General features: G+C 39.3%; 2 protein-coding genes across 2 annotated transcripts in view; one reads left to right on the plus strand and one right to left on the minus strand.

The window, feature by feature from the left end:
- Positions 1 to 12,068, plus strand: part of LOC117973016 (calpain-5-like) — a 42,808-nt gene that overhangs the window by 21,664 nt on the left and 9,076 nt on the right. The window contains exons 3-5 of the mRNA XM_059031162.1: positions 2,737 to 2,868; positions 10,647 to 10,855; positions 11,653 to 11,845. Of these exons, the coding sequence (XP_058887145.1) occupies positions 2,737 to 2,868; positions 10,647 to 10,855; positions 11,653 to 11,845 (534 nt within the window). The remainder of the gene's footprint in view (positions 1 to 2,736; positions 2,869 to 10,646; positions 10,856 to 11,652; positions 11,846 to 12,068) is intronic.
- LOC117405853 (olfactory marker protein) lies at positions 6,290 to 9,076 on the minus strand. The gene has a single exon (XM_034009265.3). The coding sequence runs from the start codon at positions 8,955 to 8,957 to the stop codon at positions 8,490 to 8,492; it is 468 nt and encodes a 155-aa protein (XP_033865156.3). The 5' UTR covers positions 8,958 to 9,076; the 3' UTR covers positions 6,290 to 8,489.

The following is a 12,068-nucleotide window of genomic DNA, read 5'->3' on the forward strand; positions in this document are numbered from 1 at the left end:
AAATCGTGTATAAATTAATTCCTGGTATTTTTTCATTCCTGACATTTTAATTCTCCAGTGAATAATTTGCAGTAGTAGTGCTGAATGCTAAAAACCCTGTTCGAATGAAATGTTCTTGTGGCAGAGGGGTTTCATATATATAACAGTTGTAAAAATGACAAGGAAACTTAATCAGTTTGCAGAAACGGTAAACAGTCTGAATCCCATTTGTGTTAAGGTGCAGATGGGATTTTGTGCTGCAATCTATAATGAAAGACTAGAAAGAGCTGGTACATTTCTGGACATTTCTGACTGCTCACTTGACTAGTCTAATATGATGGCACTCTCTCATAACCAGTTTTAAAACTATGAAATGTGTGACCCTGTTTAACATTTACACAGCCTTCCTTGCATCAAACATAATCTACTTTGGTCCCTTATGAAGTTCCATTTCTTCTGGCAATGCGTTGGCATTTCTGGAAGCCGCTGAGTATTATTGTTCACATAAAAACTGCCCTCAAACTCAGTTTCTCCATTTTAAATTCAATGTTTAGGCTCATTCAAAATGTGGACATTTATGCACTGATCCTGTGTCTACATTGTGAACACAGTTATATCTGAATTTTAACCTTAACCAGCCTTTTCATCGATTTTTATCATGTGTAAACTGTTTAATTTGTTAACCTCTAGATTTAAGTAGTTCGGGCTTGTGAAGTATGTTTAAACACATTACAGTCTTAATTCAGCATAACACTAAACACAACTTTTCTGTCTGTCTTTGATTCATTTGATGATGTATGGTATTAACCAACACATCTAATACATATCAAACTTTGTTTTGTTCACAAACAGGCCCCATTAGTTGCCAGGCAACTGGCCTTTAATACCAGAATGTAGTAATACTAAGCGGTTAGAGGGGGAAAGTAAGGCTTATTGAAGTTTCCTTCTGACAGAAAACAAAAAAACTTCCAGACATCACAGCTGTTGGTGTGGGAGGATGGTAGCTGTTTGCTGTGCTGCAACAGTTTCACCATGTAATCACCTAACAAGTAGAGAAATGATCCATCTTGCAGCTAATTGTACACACTGACAACCTGCTCTACAGACCTCACAATTATAACAAGCTATCGGGAGCTGTTTTGAAGTCCCAGTGACATGCCATACACTGGTGAAATCTATACTGAAATAATGTATCAGGACAAAGCTGGATTCTACATTAAGAAATGAAAGAACAATTAAAGGAATAGATCCTCTCTCTTTCACAGAAAGACATGGGGTATATTTTAAGGATTTAAACGGTGGTTGACCTTAATGCCACCCTTCAACCCTGCTTTTGCTGTGTTTATATTGCAATATGTAATCTGAGTCCGTGTGCCTATGGAATACCTGCACTGCACTGTCAAAGTGCACTACCTACTCGATGTGGTCTGTAAAAAAAGCAAAAGCAAATATGCTTTATATTTCATGTTTTAACTGCAGTGTTTGATCTGCCAACACCCCTTAAACAAAATGTCTTTATTCACATGCCCTGTGTTTTTAGTTCATCGTTTTAGTTCATTCAGTAACTATGGTTGGGATGAAGGGGTGAAGTGCAGTCCCAGCCTTCACTTAACTCTTATGACAAGTTGTCCTTTGAATGGAAAATGTAGTTTTGGCTTTGTGACCTACAGTACAGTACTATGGGCCAGTTTTGCATAAATAGACCCCTAGCATACAATGTACTAGTATTTTCTAAATGTACTTTTGGTTGGAGTGTGGAGAGTCTTGTAACTTCTAAAATGCATAAGGGATGGGAGTGTGTTGGTCACAAGGGGCTCCTCCATCTGTGTAACAAAGAAGAATACACAGGGTCTTCCAGCTGATTTAGTCCTTCCATAAAACTACTCCCATAATTACCTAAAGTAGACACATGTTTTTCATTTACCATGTTACAAATATAAAACTGAAAACTCTGCAACTCCTAGGAATTAATTTGAATAATATAATATATACCAAAGAGTTTCAGCTTCAGCCTCAGTTACTGTTAGGGTATGTTCATATTAAACAACATTCTGGCCCTTTTTTCTAAATTGAAATGCACCTCTGTATTTGAGGTCAGTTTTACCCAAAATATTTCTTCCACATTTTAACTCTCTTACTGTTTACTTGAATTCTGTAGCTGGGAAATGCGGCTTGATCTGAACTAGCATTTTAGAGATCTCAACGTTCCCAATCCTTGGCTCCAAAAAAATAATTTTACATTATATCCATGCTGTATGTCATTTTATATGTGGGTGTTTCCTGCAGTATTGTGTACTTTTGGCCCCACAAGAAAAAGACTTAAGCAAAACAGAGCCAGCACAGTATTTAAAACCTGCCACCTGCAAAGCTGTGTTGCAGGTCTTTAAATGCAAATAACTTGTTAACTTGGCACTTCTAGTGAGCAGCAACCTTGACCTCCACCCGCTGGTGAAAGACAGTATAGCCAGCAGTGTCGGGGACATTGCACTGAACACTGCACTATTTACTAGCTTTTCTTGTACACTGTCTGCTCCAGGCCTGTCTGTATCCAGTGTCATTGTCACGCATGTCTTCTTAAGCCTGCAAGCATCAAAAGTCTTGCAGTATCAGAAAATGCAGTAAACTTGCTGTGTCCTGTCTAATACCATGATTTATGGTGTGCTAACAGAGTGTAAAACACTTTACGATTACCGGCATTATGAATGAATCCCGGCTGTGCTGTGTACTGTCCTCAATCCCTGCCTGTCTCTCCTGCAGGAGCTGTGTGAGGACCCCCACCTTTTTGTCAATGGGATCAGCGCACATGACTTGCACCAGGGCCAGCTGGGAAACTGTTGGTTTGTGGCAGCCTGCTCCAGTCTAGCCTCCAGAGAATCTCTCTGGCAGAAGGTAAGTGGCTCTCCAGCTGGGCTCTTCCGTTTCCCATTTAATGAATTGTTTTGGCATCAGAATGTGACAGTACAATATATACAGATTCTTGTAAATGTGCATAAATTAACTTTTTCACTTTCAATTCCCCACACACTTATTTCACATATGAGTGACCTGGTTCAGGGTCATTGTATTGTCAGCTCAGCTATGTCAAAAGAGCCAGCTCTGTTTGCTCCCTTATTTTGTGCCTCAGTTCCATGCAGCTGTCAAACTTGGCACAGGCAGAGAAAACACCTGGATTAGGTTTAGCCAAACAGATAATATATCCTGTATTAAATAATATAAAAACAAAACAATTATACCATAAACAATATAGACATGTCAGTGTTTTAAACATGATGAATACAGTAGGTAGCAATATAACGACAAACTTGAGAACAAATCCCAGCACAACAATGTAACCAGTTGGTTGGTCAATAACAGGAAAGAAGGCGTGGGGACACTTAAATGACCAAGGAAGTACAAGATGACCTGAAAGTAAGACTTGCAAACAGGGATTTCTTTTAACCTAGTATAGTGGCATTTAACTTTTTTTTTCAAAACTGCACATTTTGAAGCAAAAAAAATGTATGTGACAGTATTCGCTATCATAAACAGGTTCTTATTTCAATCTGGTTTTGAATGATCCGATACCTGTTCTCCGTCAGTTCTAACGAGCCTTTCCGCTCGCAGACGCACACCCCTCTGGGACCTCGTTATTTGCGAGCCTTGGCTTGTTCTGCGTCAACGGCTTCACTGGAGCATACTCTCCCCAGGTGCTCCTGATGTTTTCACCAAGCTTGGAAGTTTCCGACCGAACAGGTCCCCAAGTTGCTGCTGCAGTCGCACCTGGTGCCTTTCAGGAATTCTCTGTTCTTTACTCAAAACCCCTCCTGCTGTCTCTTTCATTCAGGTGTAGGGTTGAGAACGTCACAGGCAAACAACCTGCTACGTCATGGATGTGCCCTGACAGGATTGGCACACACAATTTCAAATGATATCATAGGCCCTGCTCACAAAACTTTACAGACTTGATTTAAAGACTTAAAAGAACTGTTCGTCTCTGTTTATAAACATACTGGTAGGTATAACAGCGCTTCAAAAATGATTAAAATGAGAATAAACTACTAACCCTTTCTAAAACGATTGAAAATATGTTTCATGGTCTGCAGACTGGATTTATTTAATCGAAATTGACTTTGAAAAAGTCTTTAACAAAATCACAGTTATTGATTTCATCCACCTGAGGATGAAATGTGTATCTATAGTTCATTGTTTGTGTGTTATTTGTTATAGTTACAAGATAATATGATTATTCTGTCTGAGTTACAATATGAACTACTAAAACACCTTTTTGTATTCTGTACTCTTAAGCTGTCTTGTTTCTGAATTTGAAACACCTACAGATCTGGCCAAAGGTTTTGCATCACTCAATAGGATGAACAAATTTTGCTTCAAAAAGTTGAATGACACCTTACGGTAACATATTGAATTACATACCGCTTTGTAGTTTTCTATATACTTAACGAAAAACTGACAAATTGAAAAATATGACCTTTCAAAATCTAACATGAAATACTACTACTATTATGGCTTCCGGTAGACTTTAGCAATATCATTTTGTAGTTTCTTTGATTACATTGTGTTAATTAAAAGGTGTACATTATGTTCATAGTTTTATTTTTTAATTTTTTTTATTATGTCTTAATCCTAAAATTGTAGGTGATTCAAAACCTTTGGCCATAGCTGTAGTAGTGTGTTCAGAAAACAACAACATGCATACACAATACTTTACATTACTTGTTTGTTTTTTCACTGCACAGCCAGACAACTTTCGATTTCATTTTTTGGCCTTTATTGAGAGGAACGGTAGTTCCTCGCGGCCAAGCAACGGATAGTTTGTATTAGTACAGCAAAAGTAAATCAGCCAAAAGCATCATTCACTTTTAATTTGTAGTTCCCAAGAATCTTAGGTGAAATGTGAAAAAAAAGTTAATACCTGTCATACAGTAAGAGAAATAAGTCACCAAAGGTAAAAATCTTCTGTATATATATATATATATATATAAATATATATATATTTTTTTGCAGACCCTAGACACCTTTATCCATGCATATGTATATTACAGGGCATCTGAGTTTTAATGACAATTAACTTGTATTGTCAACATGGAAATATACTAGGGAACACTTTTATTTTGACGCCCTATATCTTTCATATTAAATGATTTATTTCTGTTTTAAAATTGAACATTTTGCAAAAATGTAGCTGATTTGAATGACACTTTCATTGAATTGAACATACATACTATAGCACACACACACATTATATATATATATATATATATATATATATGTATGTATGTATATATATATATATGTGTATATATATATATATATATATATATATATATATGGCTTGTGTTTTTCAGGCACAATAAAAGCGGATCGAACTTGCATTAAAAACACAAGCCAAGTTAGTAGAAACAATTGGGGCAACCTTGACCCCCATCGGTTTTACCTATTTGTGCCTATTTGCCTTGTGCTGGGCAAGGTTGCCCTAATGGTTTCTTGAAACATGGCTTGTGTTTTTGATATCTCCACTTTAAATGGCTGGGCACTTTTGATAACTTGCCGTTCTTTCACATTTCCAATGTGTTTTTATTTCAGATAATTGAAACACACCAGAACATGGCAAATTGCCATAAAGCTGTAATAGAGACCTGCTCAATAAAAGGTGTTTTGTTGATTTCAGATTCAGTTTCAGTGCTCCCTCTCAGAAATACCCTGCGCCACCCCAAGAGAACTTGTTACTTAGAATCTGAAGCCACTTAGAATGCTCTCTAGTAATTATTGTCTGTTGAGAAATACAAACTCACCTCGGACCTGAATTACATCAGACAGTACATGGTGCCACTGAAGGGAATATTTGTGTGAAATCTATAATCTAGCTGAATGATCAAGAGAAACCCGCTGTGCTTTACTGGAAAGTAAGGGATTTTAGATCAGTTTTGTACTTTTGTTTTGCTGCTCTTGGGAAAACACAACACATAATAGTGCTAATATTTGGTACTGCATAGCCAAATCTGTGTTCAGTTTCCATATTCTGAATATATGGACTCTTATTTTTTTAATGAGCAGCCTGTCTCACAAGTGTAGTGGTACAATGTATAGATTTTCTAAGAACTGGGGTCAACTATGAGTTGTTTGTTTGTCTGTTTCTGTATCTATTCATCTCTATAAAATCCCATATGTCCCAATGGCTGTGATTCCTCAGAATTGCACCATTTAATGTACATTGAAGCTCCAGCATACAATCCCCAGTGTCTGACCTTGCAAAATAATCTGAAATATGCATCTTGCAGACAGTACCCCCTAATCGGCCTATTATCAGTTATTTCCAATGGTCTCCCTCTCGCAAGGACATCCCGTTTAAAACAAGCAATGATATGCTGTTAATAAAGGCACAGTAACGCAATTTACATGTATTTATCGGTCTGCCAGTACCGTGGGCTTACAGTTCCTGAATTTCTACGAAACCAAAAATAAAAGGCTCTGTAGGCTGTGCACTATACATCTATTCAATCGTATAACAAAGGCCTATTACACTTTCTATTACATACAATATAGAAGAACACAATATGACACAATAATAGAATTCTTTCTCCAATCGACTGTTCTATTTTCCATGGGTATTATTGCATGACTGTATCTAAAAGTACTGTAGGGTTACAGATCATTGATGTGAATCTACAGTTGTATTTATACAAGACATTGGTACATGTACAGTAGTTCAAAGGGACAGGTTTTTTTCTGCATTTGCTCAAGAGCAAATGTGTTCTATTTGTTTTAGAGTTTACAACATTTAAAATGTACAACTACATTATTTAATGAACACATTAGAGTAAAGGTGCATTTTGGATTTTGTAATGTTACTTTATTCACAGCATTAATGGGTAAAATGGACTGATGGCTCCCTGAAAAATATTTCATTGCTGCACTTCCTGCAAGAGGGCCCATTGGGAGTGCAGAGACATTGAAAACACATCAGTCATAGCAAACAGCTGTGATTGTTTATGGTACTGCAATGGGGAGCAAAAGCGGGAGGATTCTGGGATTTGTAGTTCTTTAGAAGTCCCTCAGCAATGAAAGTAAAGGTGTTCTAATTCACGTTTACCATAATGTGTATGCCTTTTATAATTGGAAGTGAGATCTATGAAGTAATGACACCACATATGTACTTGCAGTTTTTAGTAGCTTTATTTTTTATTTTATTTTTGCACTAATTTAAAATTTCAGGGAGTTCAGGGCTAATTCAAATACCAGTCATTTTCTAAAGGGAAACTGACATTGAAAGAAATAAAGACCTTCATGATTTATAAAAAAAAAACTAAAAAACATATTGCATATTTCTGTTTATCTTGGTGTCTCGTTTACTGGAACTGACATTACAATGACAGATTCATTGTTTTATAAATTAGAAATCACACTTTTGATAGCACCGGTATAATTGATCATTACAAGTAATGTGTACACGTTTTTACAATAATCAGAATATCATTTTCGTAGTTTTTTGTTTTGTAGTTTTAGTTCTGGTCATATGCAAATGTGTCATGTATAGTTTTAATATCTTAACTGTGTGAGCTTGTTTTAAAAAAATGCACACAAAAAAACACCTTTTTAATCTAAAAAAAAAGAAACCTAACACATTACACTATAATACAGGCATTTTCTTTGTACTGCATTATTTGCAAAGTGAGTATTGAGAGATGAGGGTAATTTTTATTTTGGAGCCCTGGAAATGTTTGACATTCAGAATGTTGTAGCTGTGAATTTGGGAAGGATGCAAACAAGCCAAGCGGGATGATTTTTTCATCACTAAAATCTCCCTGTGGAGTACTCCATTGTAATTAGCGCCTTGAGGGGACATGTCATGAAATACAATCAATACCATCAAAGTGTCACCAGCTTGCTGCTTCCAAAGCCTTTTCCAGTAGTGGTGTTTAACAGCTGGTCTACTGGCGCACACAGATCAAGGACTGTTCTCATAAATACAGTTTATATTAGATGAGTAAATCTGCCATATACTTTAATGCAGCTGCTTCACAATTATATATCTGTACTTTTATATATATATATAATATTATGTAAGCTTAAAAATAGAAACGTGTCATCTTAAGCATATTTCTAATAAACTGGTGCTGGAATTATTCAGAACACGGAACAGATACATTTCTGCTATATACTCTGCAAAAACAAACAAACAAAAACATCAAACTGTGGGCAAACATAATACATTCTGCATTTAGAGCAGAAGCTGTATACAGAAAGCTTGCTTGTTATTACTCTGTGCTTTTTTCACTGTATGCCTATTTGTATTAGAGCAGGTTCAATCACTGTTTTTTAGTCCCAGTTGCACAATGTGCATATTCAAGCATTCAAACATTAAAGCACAAAGAAACATATTCGATAGAATTACATACAGGACGTCTACTGTAGGCGGAAAAACACAGCAAGAAAACCCTTCCCACTGCAGCAAGTTAAAATAAATAAACAAACAAACAAGTAAGAAAGTAGGCAAGTGAAAAATATTTCGCCAATCACACTTTGAAAGTTATTGAGCAGTTGATGTTGGCTGGATCTGTGCCGTCTTCGAACGTCACCAGGAAGTACATCACCTTTCGGATCCTGGCGAGCTCCGCTATCCGCTCCCCGAATTCCTGGGCGTCTGCCTCATAGCACTGGATCTGGTCTTCCCCCTCCTTCTTCCAGAAGATCCCAGCAGGGTCCAGGAGCTGCCTGGTCATGAGGTTGGTGAGGTCGGGTGTCCAGTGCTGGGAGGTGCCTGTGATGATGATCTTCCCCGGGACGCCCAGCTGAATGTTCCACTTCTGGAACTTGAGCTTCTGCTCGGTGAACTCCAGCCGGTACACATACTCCTTGGGCCGCAGCAGCTTCTCACCATCCTGACGCGTCTGGTTCCTGTCCTGCACGCTTTGAGCCCGCAGCCTCATGCACTCTGTAAGATGGCTGTCTTCACAGAAGTGAAGCTCCAGTTCTGAGGCCATGGCTGCTTGCTTTGTGTTTGTGGGTCTGTCTCTTCCCAGTCGGTCTCTAATATGGGATGAGTTCTGTTTGGCTGCAGTGTGGGGCTGTACTGATCCTGTTTCACAGACAGAGAGAGGCATACGTTGTGATGTGTGGTGGTGCTAGGCAACAAAAGCTAATGACGTGCAAAGCTGTAACCGGGGGATTTTCCTCTGGGTGCTTAGGGTTTTATCAAACTGGCATGTGCCGTTGCATGATTCCTGTATTATTCTCTTGAAGGGAAAACTGAATGTCTCTACAGTGTGGACTGTTTGATGACTTAGAAAACATTACAGGGTGCCTTCTCTGAAACCTATACAGTATTTATCATGCTTCTGCTCGTATTGGGTATCTGCTCATTTGTATTGGGTATGGCAAAGCAAGTTGTCGTGCTTTGCTTGGCTTCATTGGCCTGATGCAACCCAAAAAGTGGCAAAAGAGATGTCCGTCTGTCTGTCCCCCCCCCCCCTTCAAGTATTAGGATAGCATTTGGTGCCACAATCATAAGATGGCAGGCCGTGTCCTTACAGAGAGGTCCAAGCAATGCGTGATTCCGAGTGGAGATGTTACGATATCTGTCTCGAACGCTTCCCCAAGGAGGTATGGAGGCAGGTCAGGTGGTCAGGATGTCATTCAGCTGCTGCTGCTGAAGGCAAAGTACCTCTTCTGGACAGACATCTCCTCCACCCCTTGACTCTTTTTTCACTTGTCCTCTCTCGGAGGCTGCTTGAGCAAGGCTTTTATGGCTTCAAAATTGCCGGGTTTTTTTCCCCCTTTATAATATTTGTTAAATGTTTCCATCCTCTTGGGTGGTGTTGTATGTAGTAAGCTTGAGTAGCAAAATGCCACACTGCTCCATTAAAACTTCATTAAACTGATGCTGTTACCAGTTTATATACATGCTTAAGGTGAATCCCATGTACATCTAATGTTTCCCTTATAGTATATATTTTTGACAGACTTCTTTTCCGCCTATGTGTTTTCTTCACTTTCTGTACAGGAATATTCTGTACAGTAACAAGCCAGCTTCACAAAAACAAGCCCAGTAAGCAACAAGACCTTGGAAAAAACATGTACATCATGTTCTGTACACAAATACAGCCTTTTCCTTTGCTGAGCAACACTGAGGAAACCTTTTGAGAATATGAAATTAATTAATATCAAAGGAGGTACAGCACGCCATTGCTTAGCAACCATAAACTCGGAATGCCATTGCTCACTTTCTCCATTTCAAAGTATCAAATCTTACAAGTGTTGCAAATAGCATGTCACCCCCCCCCTCCCCCTTAACTAACCGGTGTTTCACCTTCCATATCAGCATAAAACAAACAGAAAGTCACTGTCATAAAACTGAATCAAGTACAGTTTGGTACCAGATCATTTTCTAACGATGCCCCTCAATTTATTAATTAATTTAATTTATTTATTTATTTATTTATTTATTTATTTATTTATCTATCTATCTGTCTTTCTATCTCAAAGTAATCTAGTGGTGTATTTATTTGATTTCTGGATACGCTCATATGAAAATGTTACAGACCCTCTCCTATTGTGCTGTTCAGTGTGTTTTGATTGAGGAAGGGGTTGATTTGATCAACCTCCCCTGATTTGCATCGGCCAAGGTGTTTGATGCAATCCAAGGTTGCTAAGCGCTGGTTTTAATTCTGCAGGTGATCCCAGACTGGAAGGAGCAGGAGTGGGACCAGCAGAAGAAAGAGGCCTATGCAGGGATATTCCATTTCCGGTTCTGGCGCTTCGGAGAATGGGTGGACGTGGTGATTGATGACCGGCTCCCCACCATCAACAACCAGCTGGTCTATTGCCATTCCAACGACTCCAACGAGTTCTGGAGTGCGCTGGTGGAAAAGGCCTATGCAAAGCAAGTACAGCAAATTCACTAGGGGCAGTGAAATGTTTTGGTAGCATATCCATAGCGACTAGGATAAAGTGTTTATTTTTAGTTCTATCTTAAGAACTGCTCCCTCAGTTGTGTTGAAACTAGGTAACCGCATTCCCTAGCACACATCCATGAAGGTGTCATGGTGACCAATTAATTTATGAGTTCTGGTTTGTGGTGGTTTGGGCTATTGAAAGGTAAATCACCAAATTGAACAGAATTTTAAATTAGAAGAAGGTATTGAGTGGTAAAGAAGAGGGAGCAATCTCATTGGCCAACAGGTATAGTATAGTGCAAATATGTCACTATATCAGCATGGCAAGGAACTTTTAGAACCACTCTGACTGATTCCCTTGAAAACAAGTTATCTTTGGTAGGGGTGAGGGGTGCCATTTTAATAGCACAGTAACACATCCCATAAGGTCCAACTGAACAACACCCCTAGGCATGCGTATTGGACCATATTGGACACCCTGGAATGAGTTATTGCGTTGTGTTTTGATGGGGTCCCTTACAGGATGGTTTACACCCTGGCGTCCTTAGCTTCTAGTCTGTATGTTGACCGGAGTGGCCAAAGTCTTTCTGTTTTATATTACCCCTGTCTTTTAGGCACTCCCTGTTGCCTAGTGAAAATGTGTCTAAAACCCTCTAGGCTGTTTTTTTCCATGACCAATCCCTGATCCCTTCCATCGTTGGTGTGCAGTAGAATGTGTGTTTGTTGAGTGCTCCTAGTAAATGTCCTGGAGTGTGGGCTGACCGGGGCTGCTCCATGCCCCCAGGGTGTATGGCTGCTATGAAGCCCTGGACGGGGGGAACACGGCGGACGCTCTCGTGGATTTCACCGGGGGAGTGTCCGAGCCGCTCGATCTGATTGAAGGACAGATCGTCCAGGATGAAGAGTCGAGAAACCGGCTCTTTGAGCGGGTGCTGAAGGTGCACAACCGCGAGGGCCTCATCAGCTGTTCTATCAGAGTAAGTTAAATCCCGTCGTGTCGCCCTACAACACCCCCTTTGGTCTCCAAAGCTAGGACCCCGCAAGGTGGGCCAATGGAGCAGCTCTTTCAGCAAAGCTCAGTTCTGAATAGCACCTTGTCACAAGCATGTAATATTCCTCCGGCTGTCTGCAACACCCCCGTTATAGAAGGATGTGAAGCTCCTGTCTTTTCCTGCGTCTTTTTTCTCTGTTGTGTTCGGA

This window comes from Acipenser ruthenus, chromosome 9 (assembly GCF_902713425.1).
Source record: "Acipenser ruthenus chromosome 9, fAciRut3.2 maternal haplotype, whole genome shotgun sequence".
NCBI classification, from domain to species: Eukaryota; Metazoa; Chordata; class Actinopteri; order Acipenseriformes; family Acipenseridae; genus Acipenser; species Acipenser ruthenus.